The sequence below is a fragment of the Hyperoodon ampullatus genome (genome assembly GCF_949752795.1).
Source record: "Hyperoodon ampullatus genome assembly, chromosome: 13".
NCBI lineage: Eukaryota > Metazoa > Chordata > Mammalia > Artiodactyla > Ziphiidae > Hyperoodon > Hyperoodon ampullatus.
This window is the reverse complement of record NC_136926.1, coordinates 34,326,209-34,346,686: the sequence shown is the minus strand read 5'-3', so window position 1 is coordinate 34,346,686 and position 20,478 is coordinate 34,326,209. Positions and strand designations below refer to the sequence as shown.

General features: G+C 41.9%; 1 protein-coding gene across 15 annotated transcripts in view; it reads right to left on the bottom strand.

Moving 5' to 3' along the window:
- Window positions 1–20,478, bottom strand: part of EPB41L3 (erythrocyte membrane protein band 4.1 like 3) — a gene marked incomplete at both ends in the record, with an annotated part of 86,187 nt that overhangs the window by 24,815 nt on the left and 40,894 nt on the right. For 9 of the 15 annotated variants that reach the window (XM_079717212.1, XM_079717206.1, XM_079717214.1 and 6 more), the window contains 7 exons: window positions 682–902; window positions 4,085–4,260; window positions 4,961–5,058; window positions 9,158–9,310; window positions 14,750–14,837; window positions 15,192–15,410; window positions 17,410–17,485. In XM_079717212.1, the coding sequence (XP_079573338.1) occupies window positions 682–902; window positions 4,085–4,260; window positions 4,961–5,058; window positions 9,158–9,310; window positions 14,750–14,837; window positions 15,192–15,410; window positions 17,410–17,485 (1,031 nt within the window). The remainder of the gene's footprint in view (window positions 1–681; window positions 903–4,084; window positions 4,261–4,960; window positions 5,059–9,157; window positions 9,311–14,749; window positions 14,838–15,191; window positions 15,411–17,409; window positions 17,486–20,478) is intronic. The other 6 variants (XM_079717213.1, XM_079717216.1, XM_079717219.1 and 3 more) reach the window with 1 other exon arrangement.

Genomic DNA, 20,478 nt, shown 5'->3' with positions numbered 1-20,478 from the left:
AATGGTTGCTTTATAGTGATGGACCTCCAGAAATAAACATAATATTTAAAAATAAATTGACTTTTGGATGAAATGAAGTGACCAAGTTCAATGAATAAAACACCCTGGAGAAATTACTGCCAAGTTCGTCCTCCGCCTTCCCTTGCAAACTTCGACCTTAATATCCCTTTTCCAAAGCACATCCACTGGCTACCTTGATGATTAGGTTAAGATGATAAGACTGAGAGAGCGAAACAGTGGAAACAGTGTATAAGTACGCAGGCTGTGGTCACTCAGCTACCTGCAGTCAGAAGAAGGGCAAAGCAATTACTGTGCATCTAGACAAACACACAGCCCTGGGTAGGAGGATGGGGCCAGAAACAAAGAAAACAGCTTTAGTGACAGTTCTGAATTGTGAGCCCAAACAGAAAAGTGTAATTCACTACCAAATGTATTTTGAACAGGACAGCCGTTCAAAGTCTCACGTAGCACCTCAGTTGTTCAATAAGAATCTCCCGAAAGTTAGAAAGGGCTTTTGCAGAGGAAAAGTGCTGACAGAGGACCTACTAATTTAAAAGTTGACAACACGAAGGTGACTAATGCTGAGATACGAATTAGCCTAAGTCTTATTCACATTCCTGGCTTACGTCCTCAGTCTTATTCAGGAGTTCTTTAGAGAGTGCACGGGTCGGGGAGATGTACCTTTCCCTCGGGCCGTACGGCAGCGACTGGTGTGGCTTCCTCGGCCTTTTGCCGTCTGTCGTCTTCCTCGTCCCGCTCCTCCTCTGCCTTTTTCTCCGGAGTCACAGTGGTGATCAAGTTGGTCTGAGAGATGCCCTTTGTTGTTATGTACTGGCCAGTACCAACCTCTGCAGCAGACACAGAATCCTTCATGTATATTTCATGGTTTTCATTCACTGATGCTAAAAGCAAATACAATTGGAGAAATGAAGACCAAAACAGTTAAGTCAGAAGACAGACGGATGCCACCCATTGCTCCCATTACAGCAAAAATACCCCTATAAAATACCAGGTTTCTCTTCAAAAGACAGGTCAGCCCTGCAGGTACTCTCATCTAAGCAACGCCACAGATTCATCTTTCTAGGACACCCATAACTGCATTTAAGCGTGATTTCAATGCTCATCTCTCAAAGCCACCAGAATAATTTCCATCCACTCTCAGGCTCTCTGGTGAGGACGTGTGTGAGGGTGGAGGTGAGTGGAAGGATGGGGGGCTGAGTGGCCACCGAGGCCACAGAGTAACAGGCGGGGCACCAGCACCAGACACTTGGGGGCAAGTTCCACAACAGTAGACAGACAACTGCCCTAGTGCACTTGACTTTAAACAGAGCTTTGGAAGTGCCACTCATTAAGGAGCGCTGAAGTGTTTTTTTAATTATTGTTACTATTACTACTATTATTAGTGCTTGGAAAGTCTATCACTTCTACAATATAAAAGCTACATAATAATAATGAAAAGTAACCATCTGGGCAGAGATGATAGAATTCAGATGGTAACTCTTTTCAACTGAAGTGCAGAAATGTTTTAATTTCTACTGTGCTTTAAAAAGACTACCACGATATGCATACATTCATTCATCTCTAGTATTTTGGGAAAACAAGACAAATGTTGCTAATGAAATTCATGCAAGTGCAAAGCACGCAAACATAAGAGAGAACACTCAGCCTCTCGTCCCAGCTAAAATGTCTTAGTGAAAGAGATGCTTAATTTAGTTAGACTTTTGAAATTTGGTACTCATTCTTTTAGGTTTTAGGTACCATAAAATTTACTGAAATTTAGAAAGGCTGCTTTTCAAATCACAGGCAAAATTTAATCTGCTTTCATATTTTAGGAAGTTTAAAACATAAATGTAAGAAAAAACTCTGAAATCCTTTGAATAGTAAACCATTTTACTAAAATACCTTCACTAAGATATTTTACATCTCTTACTGATGATGAAAAAGCTCATAGGAGACACAGTTTCCTAAAAGGCTTGTTAGGCTGTTCTAATAGAAGATGCAACCTTGCAAAAAGCAGTTTCTATTCCAACATGCAGCCATGGCCCCCCGAGCAGCAGCACAGAAAACATACGAGAATTGGCAGGACCCCAAAGAGTGAGAGACAACACATACTAACATCACTTTTGGGCAGGGAGAAAGAGACAGCATGGAATTAGTACATTGATTTCACAATTGTCTTCTGTCTTCTCAGCAATCATTATCACACAGAAGGTCACAAGGAAAACAACATTCACAACAAATGTGTCCCCTTGGGTTCACATCGCAGGACACAGTGGATGACATTCGGGGAAAAAAGCTGTGATTCTACACAAGTTCCTCCAACAATGACTTAGAGAACACACACTAGTTTACACAGACTCTTCAAGGAAGAGGAGATGAGGCGCCGCCAAGAGAAAGTGTCATTGTCAATGTGAATTTTTCAGTATCTTAATCTGACTCAAAACGGTCCTAATAAACAGTTTTTCCCAAAAGTTTGGCTCTCAGAGATTCTAAAAACGGAACATTGTTATAGAAGGTAGAGAATGGTAAGACTGACTTCCTAGGCCAGCTCACAAAAGCCTGAAGAATGATTATCAATATACCTACTGAGATCATTATGATTACATCTGTAACAAGACTGCTTTCACCTACGTCTTATTCACTCTTCGCAACAACCTGTCAGAGGTGGCCTTGATCCCCCCTTACAGATGACGACTAAAGCTGGGACCTGCAGACAGCACATCATCCACCCACCGCTGTACAGACAGACGGTCTGGACATCGGTCTGAACTTATCTACGCTAGGTGAGCATTCTTCCCACTTCACTAATATAATTTATAACAACGATACAGCACTAATAACACAATTTTTACTTCCTCTAAGTATCCCTTTGGGAGAGTAAAGTCTTCTAAATCAGGCAATCCAGGGAGTTCACTTCCCTACAAGCCACATCGGGGTTTGGCGAAATGGAAGGAAGAACTGAGACTCCATGGTGAGTGGGCAGCAAAAAAGGTCAGGAGGGAGGTGATACCAGGCACCTGTAACTTTTGTTTGTTTCTATTTATGCTTTTGCTTATTATTAAAATTGTATACACATGCTAGAAACTTCTCTTTTTATGTGCCCAGGATAAGTCTCCTATAAAACATCTCACCCCCAAGGCGCTCTGGATTAGGAGGCAGAGGTCTGGCCACAGTCGTGCCCTGGTGTCTGGGGGGAATGGTTCTGGGGCCCCTGTGGATAACCAAAGTCCACGGATGCTCAAGTCCCTTACACAAAATGGCATACATAGTACAACGAATACAGTTGGCCCTCGGTGTCTGTGGGTTTCACATCTACAGACATAGAGGTTCCGACTTTCCTATAGCTGCCATGTCTTGGAGCAGAAAGCATATCTGCATGTAACTCTGGACAGCCACAGAAGACTGCTCCACAAAACAAAAGCCTGCTAAAAACTCATTATTATGCCTTAAAAATGCTACTTAAGTGACTCTCTCCCTGTGGTACTCACACATCTGACTTAACGGTAGAGAACATTTACACAGCAACGCTCTCCCAGTCCATCTGGTGTAGTAATTAATATTAACCAGGACAATTTCCTTAGAGCCCTTTGCTCTGTTATTTGAATGTCATCCTTTCTATCAGCTATTATTCACTGACTGATAAAAGTCACGCTTTATTCATAACATTTTTAAAGAAACAGAGATAAATCTAACGCATGGTTTTCTTTCGGAAACAAATCATCTAAAACAAACCTGATAATCATTTACCATCTGCTGAAAAGAGAAACAAATTACTTATAAGTATGTGATTACTATATTTAGAATGAGAGCACCCTTCTCCAAATTCAGGGTGCCAGCTTATGAAAGCTACTTCATTCCCCAAGTACCATTCTTTTGTGTGATTTTATATAAACCTACCAAGAACAGACATTAGACTCACACAGGCACCTTTTTTGGGCGGTTGGTTAAAATTGGCCACTCAGCTGAAGACCAACAAGTGCTCTTCCTTTCACGCTATCCCAGAACACCTATGTCCATCAAAGGCTCACGATGGTTTCACGCTGCTCGGTAGCCACTAGCGATCATTAAGGGGAGCAGTGCCTACCTCCATCCAAGCTGCGAGACATGGTATAACGTTTGCTGGACGAGCGTTCGAAGTAAGGGGCTGGGCGGTCTATCAATGCACTAGCTCTTCTGGTTTGGGCTTGTGTTCTGCCACTGTAACGAAACTTGGAACCCAAGGTAAGGAACTTCTTTGGAGGTGCTTCTGGTAACAACAGTCTGGAGATATTAAAGGAAAAACATCAGCAAGACTATTAAGCCACATACTAAGAATGCTAACTTATTGACTCTGTTCTGAAAGGTAAAGTGCTGTGTGTACTCAAGGCTGAACCCCCAACCTGCCATTCAGTGAACCTGATTTTATAAGGAAAAAAATTACTTCACACAGTGTATATCAACTAGGGATGCTGTAGAGAGGCTAGAAGCAAACCAGGGGTGGAGCTGGACTAGATGAATTGGAACATCCTATGGGACTGGAGAGTCTGTGGTTCTACACACCCAGAGAGCAATTAAGTAGGTGATGTTAGTGAAGAACAGTGATAATTTATTACTTTGTAGACACAAATCTGAGGGCTTTAGTACTTACTGTATGTGGGCAAAGGGGTGCATGGTATTGAAAAGCTACTGAAAGAGTAAGGAATGGATTGGACATCTGAAGTGGATGTTCTAGAAAAATAATGGAAAACCACTAAAGATAATGAAGGGGAGATGAGACAGATAAGTATCCGAAAAATTAAGGAAAATCCTTCAGATTTAGTCAGAAGTTCTTTTAGGATTTATCAAGAAATCTGGCAGCAACAAACTTGAAGGAATAGAAAGGATCTTGTGGTCACATTCTTTCTAACAACCTTTTATCAGTGTAGGTGATTCCAATCATTCTAATTCTTCCTTAGGAAAAACCAAAATGATCTCTACCCACCTGAAAAATGTATGATGTTCCACACACACTTTCCATAAACGCTTGGCCGCTCTATGGTTGGGCAGCTTAAACCCGATGGTGCTTTCAAATTGTTCAAACTAAATTTAAAAGACATATTGAAGAGTAGAGTGAAGTTTGGAACCATAAATAACATGAAAGCAAATAATATACAAAGTCAAAATACCACCCACAAATTTTTTCTTTACTCCCTAAATCAATTGCTATACACAGATTTCATGCTATACACACTCATTAAAAAAAAAAATCTCATATCTATTCCTTAAAATGCTGGAGGTACAACCACATTATGCATGTAGTAAATGTTTCACATACAAGGATGAATCTTATGAAAACTAAATGCAAAAAAAGAAGAATATTTGTATTCCTTCCAGAGACCAATTTGTCCTGATCTGATTTCTAAGCCTAATCTTCATAGTTTCTCTCTGACATCATGACTTCAGCTGGAATGCACAGAAATGAATAAAATGTTTACAGTCTATAGCATTCTCAGGATGACGTTTTCTCCTTGTATCTGGTCTGGAAATATGCACATATCCTAGGTATTTGATGACTTGGTATCAGATACTGCTGATTTTATTGTGCATTCTAATATGCATTATCATGTTAAATGCTAACATCTCTCAATATTATACAGTCGTCCCTCAGTATCCAAAGGGGATTGGTTCCAGGACCCCTGTGGATACCAAAATCTGTGAATGCTCAAATCCCTTACGTAAAATAGCATACTATATATGCATATAACTTATGCAAACCTCCCATATACTTTAAATCATCTCTAGATTACTTATAATGCCTAACACAATTAAATGCTAGTAAACAGTTGAAATACAATGTGAATGCTACGGAAATAGTTGCCTGCATGCAGCAAATTCAAGTTTTGCTTTGTGGTACTCTCTAGAATTTTTTTTCCCAAATATTTTCAATCCATAGTTGGTTGCATCCACAGATGCAGAACCCTGGGATAAGGAGGGCCGACTGTATAAGGTCAGGGATTGGGAGAACACATTTTCATATTTTTCAGCATGTAGAGTTCAGATGATACTCCATCAGCCATCTGCTTTTTCAGGGTGAGATAGCTAACTTCCAGAGTAATATATTTTAATATTACTGTGGCAGATACTCAATAAATTTTTTTTATTTTCTGAAGACAGGATACATCAGGCCACCAGAGGGCAATCATCTTAAACAGTAAAAGGCTTCCCAAAAGAGCTCAAACCCCCCAGACTACTGGTATAATCGATAGCAAAAGTACTTTATGTGGCAAAGAACCAAGGGGAGGGGTCCTGTGCGAAGTACATGAACTTTAGCTATTCTGGACCTCTGTTTCGTGTTCATTGAGTGGGACTGGCCAGGGGGAGAAGGGGAAATACCTCACAGGTGGCTCTAAATGCAGTTGCCTTCCCCATTTTCTCCCTCTCTCTGAGGTTCCTGTCCAGGGACGGTCATGAAACTCACCCCCGTCCAATGGACCCAGTCAACCGACAAGCCAGAGGAAGGGACCTTGACTAAACCATCCTCCATTTACTCATCCTGCATCTCACATGGACGACACGCCATGCTAAGGCCAGGGGTTTTACAGAAGAGTCAGCTAGCTCTTCCCGGAAGAAGCGGGAAGCCGGGAAGATTCTCTTACTGCTCTGTCCTGCTCAGCACAAAGATGAGAGAGATCCTAGCACTTTTTGAACGTTTCTCTCTCTCTCTCTGTGCTCTGTATCCACTTCTTCCAACCGCTTCAGAGCCTTCGTGCCCCCAGTAATTCCTTCTCACTCATTCTTCTCAGCCTATGAATATGGTTGTAAAAAAGGGGGGGAAAACGACTTTCTATGAGCGTGTTTCTGGGGAACCAGAATCACTGCTAAGTGTCAGGAAGGGAAGCCGCTGCTGCTTCACTCCTCGCCTTGCTGCTACCCACCGGGGGCTCTAACCCTTTCCTGAACTCTTACTGCCGCGACAAGACCTGATCGTCAAGGTCAACACACTTCCCTTAGTTCCCACCCGAGCACCTCCTCTGTCCCGTCTGGCACTGCTGGTGAACCAGGCTCCCTGAATCTCATCTTCCTTATTTATCATCCATGACTGTTTCTGGCCCTTTTTCTCTTCTCTGGCTGTTTTTCCTCATCTGCCTCTGGTCCTTTTCTGCCTACCCCTCCCTCAAAAAGTGGTATTATCCAGAATTTTTGTTTTAGGGTTTTTTCCGCTCTAACTTCCTTGTTCTTGGTAATTTCTTCCAGGCCTAAGGCTTTGAATAAAATGTATTATACAGCTGATGACACTGTTTAAATCTTATATTTCTTACTATGCAAGGATCAACCCCACCCCCACCCCCACCCCGCCAAATCTGTCCCAAAAGGAATTTCAATCTTGTTTTCTGAAATTCTCCCTTTTTCTCTCTGGTAACATCATCACCATTGACTTCGCTCATGCAAACCCAAAACCCTCTGATTATCCTGGACTCTCTTCTTTCCTCTTTTGATCCTTCCCCCATCCTGTCTCCAGGACCTACTGGTTCTGCCTCTGAAACCTCTCTCTCAAATGTGCTTCTTCCATTCTATTCCCACAGCCTCTGCCCTAGTTTAGGTCCTATCACATCACATTACTAACTTGCTGAATTTCATCCCAAAATATCCATCGAGTATGTCACATCCCAGTTTAAAGTTCCCACGGCTCACTATGGTCTCAAGATGCACTGCTCCAACTTCCCCTTCTGGCCCCTCACAACACCTACGCTCATTTCACATCTACGGAGTGTTATCACACTTGCATCGTGATGCTGTAATTGCAAGTGTGTGAGTTTTCTCTGCTAAACAGAAACTCCCTATAGGGCAGGAACAAGGTCATATTTATCTTTCTATTCTCAATGCTCAACACAGTGCTTGGCAATATATAGATGCTCACTTAATGTTTCATAAATCAAACATACCTTGGTTATAAGTTTAACATGCAATCTTTAGGAAATATTTAAAAATGACTTTAATTTCAGATATTTATATGAAAAGCTCGTAGAATATTTCAGTATTCATCGGCAAGTTTGATTTTATATTTACGTTAAACACGATTGCTTGCTTTATAGTCTTATTCTTTAAACTTTTTTTTGTACTGAGATATAACTGACATTTAGCATTATTTTAGTTTCGGATGTACAACATAATGCTTTGATATTTGTATATTTTGTGAAGTGACCACCACAATGAGGCTAGTTAATATCTATTTCCACACAAAGTTACAAATTTTTTTCTTATGATGAGAATTTTTAAGATCTACTGTCTTAGCGACTTCAAATACACAATACAGTGTTATGAACTACAGTCACCATGCTGTACATTATATTCCATACAGTGATTTTTAAATTGTGTTTTCCACCAGTGGTGAGGTTAATTTTGAAGACAGGAGATAATTCTATATTGTACCAGAAAATGTTCAGAAACTAAATGAGCTGCAGTCTTAGAGCTTCAACTGCCTCCATTATATTAACTACACTAATTAGAACTTGGACATATTTATTATCTATTATGAGAAAACAGCAGATATTTACTACATGTCAAACCACTAAGGAGGACATAAGCTGACCATGGATGGATGCTTCTGCCTAAGGAGCAAGGATTAATTAACAATTTTGATTCTTTCATTAGCCTCTCTGATTGAAAAACAAAGGGGAGAAATACATTAGGCTACAGAACTTGCATAATTTGTACCCAGTGTCGCTTGTTCTAATCTTTCTTATACTTTGATGCATGTTACCTCTAAGCTATTCCCTTTAGGGTACTATAAGATTTGCAGGACAAGAGAGGGGACACGGAGACAGATCAACAGGACCGATGGGAAGAAATCTATTCTTTATTCACAAAGAGGTTTAGCAACTAAGAGTTTCTTTTATACCGCAGCTTGAAAAATACAAAACATTATTCATGAATCTTGATTTTCCACTGAAATATATAAAAAGAAAAGCCTTTCAATTAATGTATGCAGTGGGGAAAAACTAGAACAACACAATAAAAAAGAAGAGAATATCTTATTTATTACTGTTTATTGGACAAACCTACAATAAGTTCTCTTAGGCATTTAGCTATAACTCATTATGTCCTGCCATGTTCAGAACGTGTGAGCAGGGAATTTAAATTTTTGTTTGCTCTTTGGTAACTTTCTTCCCAACGTACATGCAAATTGGGGTCTACTTACCTCTCCCGGCCTGATCTTAATGTAAAAGTTGCTCCGTTTGTATGAAATCTTTAGAACCTTTGGCCAGGCAAACCTGTTGATGCGTAGTCGGTCACGATAGATCAACAAACCACTTGCACACACTCCTAACATGATTTCAACTCCTTCAGAATCCTGGAAAATGGCAGCAAGAAACGATGGATGAGCATCTCGCCTATTTCCATTTATGGTGGGTACACTACTTAAGCCTCCAAGTCAGAACCTATAATTAACTACCTGCAGCTCTAATCTAAATATGAAAAGTACTGTAGCACTTAAAAAATATTACCACTAAATAATAGCCTTTTGATGAAGATATTTATCACTATGGAGATTTGTTAGTGTAAACTCTGTTCACCCAGGTATCTTGGACTTACACAGCATGTCAACACTGCACACAGAGAAGGTCACCCAGGTGAAGGTGTGTTAGTAACAGTAACGATCAGAGACTCAGTTCTTATTACTGAGTGCCAGGCACGGCTCTGACCACTTTACATACATTGTTCATCTTCACTAGGATAATTCTGAGATAGCTGCTATTATTATTCCCACTTTACAGGCAAGAAAACTGAGGCACAGAAAGGTTAAGTGGCCATCCCAGTTGAATATGGGCAGCCTGCTTCCAGGGGCAGGACTTTTAACTAATACGTACACTAACACAGAGACCCTCCCATCCTTTCCGATGAGTGTTTTGGGGTTTGCTCCTTTAAAAAGTCTTGATTCTCTGGGGGGTTCCCTGGTGGCACAGTGACTGGAAGTCTGCCTGCCGATGCAGGGGACATGGGTGCGTGCCCTGGTCCGGGAGGATCCCACATGCCGCGGAGCGGCTGGGCCCATGAGCCATGAATGCTGAGACTGCACGTCCGGAGCCTGTGCTCCGCGACGGGAGAGGCCACAACAGTGAGAGGCCCTTGTACCGCAAAAAAAAAGTCTTGTTTCTCTCTCTCCGTGACGGGAGAGGCCACAACAGTGAGAGGCCCATGTACCGCAAAAAAAAAAAAAAAGTCTTCTCTTTTTTTTTAAACTTAATTTTATTTATTTATTTATTTATTTATTGGTTGTGTTGGGTCTTCGTTGCTGCGTGTGGGCTTTCTCTAGTTGCAGTGAGTGGGGGCTACTCTTCGATGTGGTGTGCGGGCTTCTCATTGTGGTGGCTTCTCTTGTTGTGGAGCATGGGCTCTATGTGCACGGGCTTCAGTACTTGTGGCTGGCGGGCTCTAGAGTGCAGGCTCAGTAGTTGTGGTGCACGGGCTTAGTTGCTCTGCGACATGTGGGATCTTCCCAGACCAGGGCTCGAACCCGTGTCCCCTGCATTGGCAGGCAGATTCTTCACCACTGCGCCACCAGGGAAGCCCTTGATTCTCTTTTTGTATACCATTACTGTCAGAGTAAAATTCGAATATAAAATAGTCTTTTTAAAGTACGAGCGTACTCCCCAACAGGACCCCAACACACACTCACCGCCCAGTGGTGCTCACTTAACCACTTGGCTCACATACATAAATACAGATGCATTTAATATATGCTTATAGATTTCTTTTAAAACAAAAGTGGGATCGTGCTATATTTGCAACTTTGTTTTGCTGCTTGTACAGTCCATCTTTCGGTCACCTCCTAGGGATGTGCAATGAGGGGTCCCCAAGGTCATCAGAGATGTTATATAAAGCTCAGGAGACACCCCACGAGCAGTCTACGCCCCCTCAATGTTGTGTCCCGGTGAAATCAGGGTAAAGTGAACATCTGTGGTGGCCTGGAGTGGGGTAAGAACAAAGCACAGAAGGCAGTACTGGGTGTGACGTGCGGTCCCCACCCCCCGTGTCTCACTGGCTGTTGGAAGCAGGGTGTCGTGGAGGTGAAGCTGAGGTCTGAGACACAATCATCAGCGGGGCTGCCCCGCTTTAAGTCACTGCAGCCCCAGCAAACGCGGGGAGGGAGACATGAAAGAATCCAAATGGGGGCTTCTGACTCATCTGTACGGGGGTGGGAGGGACTGACTTCCTAAATCTCACCAGTGCAAAGCACAAGATGAACATTTCCAGAATCAGAAATAAATATTTTGGTCCCTCTCTGGGAACTGTGAGGTTACACATACAATTTAACTGATTTAAAATGAAATGTTTTTCCTTGGAAACGTATCACTCCACTAGACACAAAAATCACTCTATAGAAGTGGAAGGACTTGACGGCAGGATATTACAACATAATCAGATTTGAGGGGAATTCAAAGGCTCCACCACCATTTATCAAGGGCTTTAACCTGAAAGAGCAATTTACAGAGCTATGACCTGATGCTGGAAGTAGGGCGGTGGTGGTGGTTGGGGGGCACGATGGACCCTGAGATCTAGCCGATCTGCTCCCAGGACCACACAGGCGACCCCCCAGGTCCTGAGCAGAAATGTCTGCATGATGAGCAGGGCTGCTGGAATAACGGCTCCTTGAGTCACTTTCTTTGTGATGAAGAACATAAGTGTAGGAAGCACCCTGGGCATTTACAACCTCTTCCATTATTATCTATTTTAAATCACTCCTTAGTATCTTTGAATCACAAGAAAGTGGAATCCGTTTGTGGGGAAGATCGGAGGCTCCTGCGATGCATCCTCCCTTGCCGTCTCCCACACACTTCTCTGGGTCCCCACAGCATTAATATAGCCAGCACAGCCCGAGCCAGCGGTGCTGCCACTAACCCATTCCTCTTCCTTCTCCAGACCCAGGCTGGTGGAGAGCAGCCTCTGTTTATCCTGCTGACCTGGCCACGTGGTCAGCACAGCGCCTGCCTAACACGTGTTAAGCCACTACTTGTTTGCCGGAAGAAAAGGCAAACGAAGAAAGAAAATGGCAGGAATAAGTGGAGCTTAAAATTGATGAACGTTTCCATTTCATTCGTGGCACAGCAACCAAAAAAAGCATACTTTTGATATCAAGGTTACTGCCGCAGCCCATAGCAAGGTAGTAGCTTGATAAATCTTCTGTATCAAAAGCTATAACCGTGGTCTTTCTTGGGGACATGTGTTTCCCTATCAATAAACATATTTAATGCTCCCTTTAGCAGGGAGCATTGAAGGAAGCCCTGGACAGCCTCAGCCTGTCCTAATTAAAATAAACGAAGGTACTATTCTCTTAACTTAAAATCACTGTTCCATCTTTCCCATCCTTTATTATCTCCTGGTCCACGGGATACCCGATATGGATTTATAACTACATTTCAGAATCTTATATGAAATAAATGACTCTGACAGAGCCTATTCAGAGTGACATTAAATGACAAACAAGCAGACAGTCTTCCTAAGAAAAAAACCAAAGCACTTAGAACAGGTTTTCCAAACCAAGGGACCTTCACCTAATATGGATATTTATTCTTCATACAGAGCTGTGGAGTCCAAGATCACAGTTCAGAATTTCTAACTAGGTCCTAGAGCTCAGGGCCTTTCAATACTATCAATGGAAGAGAAGCATCTCACTTATTACCGGAAATTAGCTCTAATTTAATTCAGTAAACTTCCTTCTTGAAATGATGGAGGGCGTCTGCATGAGAAAATGAAGTCCATAACCAAATCATTTGTTATACTTAGTATTCGCATGAAATCCTATCACAGGCTGCATTGGCACTTCCTTAATTCTCTCTCTTTTTTAATTGGCATAATTTCAAATCACATTATTGAATGACAAAGCAGCCATGTATTTTAATTCAGTCGCTATAGCCATGTTAAGTGATTTCATTTTTCCTGATAGGAACACAGATACATGCTGAGTTGCCCTTCTCCTAAATGGAGGCCCTCACCTTATATCTATTTATTTATTTTCCCCTGGGCAGTAAGTGAGTCGTCGTGTGTAATGTGACTCAAAAATAGCTTTCAAGTCACTCAAATTTCCAGGCTACCTTCATTTTTGTCGTTTCCTCATCTTTTAGCCACGTAGGGAAAAACTCTAAGAGAAACACAATCTTAGTGCGTGTCCTTATTTTCTTTTTAAATCCTCATCCTACCTTATATCTGGCATAAACTATAAAATGCTATGTTATCCGAGCACAAAGTAAGTGAAAACATGTAATAATTAACTGGCAAGTAAACAGAGCTACACCTGCTGTTGTAATTACACAGAAATGTCAACGAGCTTGGCTCTCCGGTACCAGCACCCCTGGGGTGAGCTCTAGCCAATTCTCAGAGATTTTGCTCTTGTTGAGGCCTTCAGGCCTCAGAAGTGCTCACCCTGAGTGATGTACAAAATGATCCACAGACGCAACCAATTCGACCTGCGTTCATTTGATCCTCACCATCTTCCTGTCCAAACTCACTTGCAATCTGTCAGGTCCCCAAATGCAGCATCAACAGAACGTAGAGATCATAGATTTTCCTCCTAGGGGTCCCCAGGGTTGTTGAGATGTTTGCCTAAACAAAGCTGGCTGAAACCCTCTTCACTTCTTGGCCCCAAACTTGACTGTGTAAGACACTCGCTCGGCTGGCAGCCTGTTAAGTGCATGTTCTTGTGAGCCCCAGACTGTGTGATCATGGCCACCCTGTCCACCCGAAGTAAAGCCACATCCTCACCCAGGAGCGACATCATCATGTCAGCCCATATCAGAAGAAGCTGTCCCCGAACTCCAAGTACTGATCTTTTCAGTGCTGCTGAAGTACCAGAATCTATCCCTAGGAGCCTAACACATTTCCTATGTTTTGCCGATAGAAGTTTTTGGGAAACCTTGCCTCTGCTCCCACAGCACTTCTATTCACAGCTGTTCAGATAATAGACTAACAGTCCATACGCTCACTCTCTCACTATTGAAAAATACAGAGATTCTGGAAAAAGTATGACATGGAGTAAAAGCTGCTGATACATCCTCCCAACCTCAATCCAGTCCAATCCTGACTTCTCTCTTCACAAGACTCTGGAACCAAGATACAGCCTCAACAATTCATGCATCGACTAGGCAATCTTTTCTTTTCTTTTTTTTGGACAGGCAGAGAGGATTTATTTATAGAAGAATTATTTATTACAGAGAATGTCCTGAAAATAAACTGACCAAACACTACAATTCATGTGCTGTATGTAAGGATGGAGAATCCATTTTATTACACACAGTGACTGAGAAAGTTCAAAACAAAACAAACCCAAAACTATAGTGCTTCTCCAGTTCTCTCTGCCCTCTTATCTTATCTCTTCCCTCTTTTTCTTTCTTTAAAAGACAAGTTAGGCAAAAAAATAAATAAAATAAAAAGGTGACAGCGATGAGGTGGAGAGCAGGGCTATTCTGGGACTCAGAGCTTTTATCAGCTCAGAAGATGGATCAAAGCTGTTCCCAGGAAAAGTGAACCACTGTGTTAGACTAGGCAATCTTAGCCTGGCTGGTTAATTTTAACTGAACTTCAAAATAATCATCATATTTCAAAGCACTGATTATTTGTCACAGTATCTAAACTTTACAGAGAGTTTCTAAAATTTAACATGAATTTTCTGAGTGCCTGGTGGGCGTCACAACGGGGCATACACAGTACTTGGCATATAACGTTTGTGACAGCTGGGTCCTGGACGCTGTTAAATAAAATTAGATAGAAGGCCTGGAGTTTAAAAAATGCATACCTTGGCATGATGTAAATCCACCCCATACATGGAGAGCTTTTTGGCATTTTCCAAGAAATACATCTCTGCTTCTGCGGGTGTCATGCCTCTGATAAGAAAAAATGAGAGGTATTACAATGCTGTTTTTGTTTTTTTTTTAACCTGGTGGAGCCATAATATTTTCCACTTAGCTCCCTTGCAAGTTCCCACAGAGGCACCAAAAGATTTGTACTCTGGGGGAGGCGGGGGGAGAATAGCAGGAAAATGGCTTTTAGCAGAAACATCACAAGGACATCCCGAGTAGGAGTGTAACTACCCAGAACTGTACCAGGTCCAGAACCTCACTCTGCTGGGTCCCACCCTTAAGGCACTGACTTCAGTCCCAGGGGAAGCAGGTGGTGCAGGGGATGCCCACCCACCGAGCACAGCTTAAACGGACGCTCTCGGGGCTCCTGCCGCTAACCTGTGGCTCTTGTGCAGCTCGATGACTTTGTCTTCTAGATCTTTTGTGTGGTTTGGCGCGAAGCGGAACTCGCTGATGTAGTCACTGCCACACTCGTCTGGGTCGTAGTCTCCCAGTTCTGACTGGACGGTGTACGAGCCCAACGTGGCAAGGGTGACAGAGGAGCAGGGCAGCCTGCCAGACACGATGTCATCGCGCAGCTGTAAGCAGAGGTAGTACCTTCCAGGAGCCAGAGGACGGGCAGAAAGCCAGCGTTAGGAGACGGCCCAGTACAAAGTGGGCGGCAAGCAAGCACTCCCTGCAGAATAATCCACTAGGACACATTGTCTAGCATCTGTATCTGGATCTGGATCTAAATACTAGGGGAAAACTTAGCTACAAAATACAATATTTAAGGGCATCTAGAGGCAAGTTCATAATAATACAGGGATTCATTGATGAGGCACAGAGTAAAAGAAACCTACAGACTATCTCTCTAACATTAAGATAACGTTGAAAGTCAAACAAAATCTCTGGTGGGGGAAATTATAATAAAAAAATGGTGCTCTTAAATATAATGATTAGGCCCCAACTACCTAAAGGAAGTCTCATTTTGCTATCTAGATGAAAGGTCCTGCCACACGACCAAGACAAATTGCACGTAACTCAACGGCTGTGCCATCGTGAACACTACTTGCAACTTCCTGCGTTCCTGATGAGGGGACCTTTCTCCTGGGTCAAGGTCTCATTTTTTTCTTTAGATAACTTCCTAGAATTCAACCGTTACGAAGACTAACTTTGAAGAATTATTACCTTAAAGTCGCATCACTAGAAGTAAACAATTCTAAATTGGGGGACTATGAAACATTTTCCATATAATTTTGCCAATATCATAGGCAAATATCTCCCTTAATAGCTGACTTTTACCTTCCCTGTTATTCTGCTTCTAAGAGTGACAGATATACTAACAGTAGAAGACTCCAAGGTAAGTGGGAACATTGATGAATTTTACTAACAGTCTTCGTGGCCCAGCATACGAGTCTAAGAATAAAATATACCTTGTACCTTTCACATAAGAAGCGAACCGTTAATCTGTTGAAGCTGAGGACTATGATAAAGTGTTAAGGTCCCCTCTAAATACGGTTTTAAGCTGATTATATAAGTAAATGCCATGTAATCCAGATACAAAAATTTCTACACATTTCACAGGCCTTACACACATGACACAAATGGAAAGGAATCATGCACTAGACTCCAACTCAAAGTATATATACGCTCTCTAACCATAAATTAGCTACAATTAAATAGTTCCTCGACTACTAAAAAGTATCTTTATATAAGAAATTACAAATTGTTTTTTGACTTAATGAAAATATAAAAGAAATCTTCTGGAATTAGTTTTTCCCCTTCTCCTAACATGTCTGCTGAAATGATTTTTCATCATAGCAAGTGACTAAAGCTTTCTGAGTAATTTCTCTTTCCTGAAAAGTCTGCCAAGAAGGGTTGTAAGGCCACACTGCACAGTATCACTCTGACTGGCTATAAACTTACTACGAAACACAGTGAGAAAACCAAGGATTCCAAAGTAGAAAGCATTAGAAGAGGCCTAGAGGGACACACAGCAAACCCAGAATGGCTTCAAAAAGAGATTCTTCCTTATACTCAAAGCTCAGTCACCAAGCCAGACTGTTAGATTCCTTTCTTGATGCCTTTTCTCTAAAACGAATGAAACATCTTCCTTGTATACAGAAGGTGTGGAAGGTACACTCTTAGGTGTGCACGTGTTTATGTGCATTTGTGTGTGTGTGCGCACGCCTGTGTGATTTTTTAAAACAGCCACCACGTATCAGACTGGTTATATAAAAAGGCATAAGCATCCGAAGACACACTTTTGCTCTAAGTTTTGAAGCAGGAGCACTAGGAATTGTCGTATCATTTAAGGCTGAATCCCATTGAATTTGACTGTGGTGGGTAGATGACAGCATCTCAGTTCTGCGTGTTTTCCCACCAGGGTCAGGCAGAGGGAAGTAACAGCTTAGCACCAAAGATTCAACTGGGAACAGATATGATTTGGCAAATCTTCTCATCGGATGTTTGCTCTCATTCAGTTGCCTTTTGTTTGCCATGTCAGTGTGGATGACTGTAAGGTTACCAGATGTAAGCCTGCCCTCCTCCCGAGAATTTAAGAGGAGCACAACTCCCAACATGCCTGCCTTTTCCACTGACAACTTGCAAATACCTGGTGATATCTTCAGAGAGCTGGGAAGGGTCTGGTGGGTAAAATTTCACATTAAATGAAAAGTGCCAAGCACCACCTGCAGAGAGGAGAAAAAATCAGAATAAAGTCTTAGACAATCCCTTTGTACTTATTATACTAAGCAGTAGCTAGAACTGCCCTAACTCCAGGCACTAACACCCAGGCAGCTTTTAATCATCAATGGAAAATAGGGAAGTCTCCTTTCAGTGAAATTCACAGGTAACTCAACCTTCCTCCAGTTTCTAATCTTCTGCCCCATCCAATCCTTTACTGGGGTTTCTAACTAGCAAGGAAATTGACTAAACTTCCTCCCTTTCTCAGAGACAAAGGCCCTGGGAAGAGGGGAAAAAAGTAAACGAGACAGATAAGCCTCAATCAGACGAGTCTAGGGCTGACCGGATCTATTCTCTGAAGTTCTGGAGAGCTCACATACCAACATTACAGCCAGAATCCCATTTCCTTTGTCCTTTCTGCTTTGTTATTACAGGTCAGATCCCATAATAATACATGTCAAGGGACTGTTCAGGGTATCTTTATTTTATGGGAAAGGTTTGCTGTCATATTAAGAGATGAGCTGCTCTGTGGGCCATTCGGAAAGTTCTCTTCTTACTTGGGGAAATTTCTGATGGAAGAGACACTGCGGGTATGTACTGTGCATGACCAAACCCAGCCCTCCTCCTCAGCCCCTGATCAGGACGGTCCTCACTGCAGGCGGCCGCCCCTCCTCCTGTGGCATCTCCTATGGCCTCTCCAGCAGGGAAGAGGGTCACCCAGACGTCAGCTCACAGGCACCTGCTCCCCAGACTGTCCATATGTAAACACGAGACATTACAAGCCTTCCTGAGTGCTCCGTTTTATCCATGCATTCTCTAGTTGTGTATACCTAACCATGTTTATCACTGTAAATGAGAATGAAACCCACCTGTTCTTCTTTTCGACATTTACTCTCTCTGTGATCACCCCTGTCACTTATTTTCACCTTGGTCTCTCCGCCTGGCCTTTTAATAAATGTGGTACATTACTGAAGCCTGGGTGCTCCTTCGCCGGGAACTGTTTCCATTTCTTGCCTCCACCCAGTAAGCACACTCCAAGGGCCCAGGCCCTGCTCGTTCTGAACAGTGGCTTGGAGGACCCTCCTGGTCTCCCAGCTTCGGTGCTGGAGGCCTTTCCTCGGAGCCGTGGTCTTCCTTTTGCTCTGTGATTCATGACCTCGTGGTCCAGCCCTCATGCTTCAAATGCCCTCCTAAGACTTCCAAACACCCCCTTCTCCCATTCAGTGACTCCTGGAAGCTCCATTCTCTCCCGGAGTCCTTCCCAAACATTCACAAGAAAGGGACAACATCCTAAGTACCTCCCGGCTCCTTCCTTTGAACTGTTCTCTTGCTTGAGTAGCAAATACTTAGCTGCAGAGGTCACCTGTATTTCTGTCACCCATGGCATAGTCCATTCACTAATGCTGGTTTATTCTGGACACCACTATTCATATTACACTTAGAGGTCCACCTGGCAGGGACACCATTTGAGTTGCCTTATAAAGGACTTGGTATAGGGACCGGGTATTACTGGGTGTTTTGTGTCACATTTCTAAACCACTAAGAAAATATTCCCAAAACATGGGCTGTAAGAATTACAAGCCATAAAATATCTGGCAATCAAACCTATTTCTAGCGATTATTTTTCCCACTGTTCTCAAAAACGTCCTCGTTATTCTAAAATTAACAAGTCTGATTTGGTTTTACCTTCCTATTGATTCCTATTCACCTCCTGCTAAAATGGAATGCTTGCCAGCGGTGAGGTTCATAATGAAAGCTGGTTTCCCCGCAAGCAACTGGAATGAAAGCTAATGGATTCGTTATGGGAAATGATTTATTGTTCTTTTATAATTTTTATCCACTTCAAAGTGAATCCAATGAATCGTTTAACAATGTAATTAAACTCATAATAAATTCAGGGTAAACACTCGAAGTTGGAAACTAAGAGGGAATAAAAATAGAAGAAAGATATTTCAACGCGAAAATCCTCATTACAGGAAAGTGACTTTCAAATGATCGTGGGCCTAAGAAGCATCGGAGGGGCTTGTTAAAAATGCCAATCCCTAGGCCCTACTCAGAGGTTTTTATTCCGGAGATGTGCATTATGGCCCAGGAACTTGTGATTTTAATAAACACCCTAATGGTTCTAATACACCTGACCGTACTTTGAAAATCACTAATCCCAAGGAATCTACTTTCCTAAGGTTACAACCCAATCAAATATGAGGTTTTGCTGGACATTATTTTGAAACGGTGGGAAAGTTTAAGGAAAACACAATCTACACCAAAATCAAGGAAAAAAAAAATCCAGTGAAATGAGGTGTAACATTTGAAATAATGAGAGAGGCAGATTAAAGCTGAAACACATATCCTCGTAAAGAATCTGGCAGAAACAAATCACTGGGAGGCTATAGTTATGCCATAAATAGGTTTGTGAGCCTGTGTCTGATCAGATGACGGCTCTGGTTAGAGACGGAAATGCAAGAGCTTGAATGCATTAAAATGATATTCTATAATGCTGATACAGGATTTTAAATTCCAAATTTATGATAATCAGAAAACTGTGAAACTGAAGAGAATTCATTCTTATGAAAAAATTCTAATTTTAGTCTTCTATGCCTGCCAAATCTTAAAATTTCTAAAAATACTACGTTTATAGCATAAATCACTATATATCATATATTCTATATCATGAAGTTACTATATCATAAATATACTATATATCAGAATATATTTAGAAATTTTAGATCTGCTAGGCTAAAAGATGATTGGAATAAGAATTTTTTTCATAAGAACAAACTCTTCAGGCTCAGGATTTTCTATTTCTCATAAATTCATAACTTAAAATCTTTATCAGCTTGATTGACATTTGCCATTCTCTTGAAGATCTCATTCTAGAGACCTACAGCATAAAAATAATGGCAATATCCTTTTATTGTTGATATTTATGTTCAGAAAGAGGAGGTGATTGTACAATAATTACATTAGTTCTGATAATACTTTTCTGCCTTGATAGAAT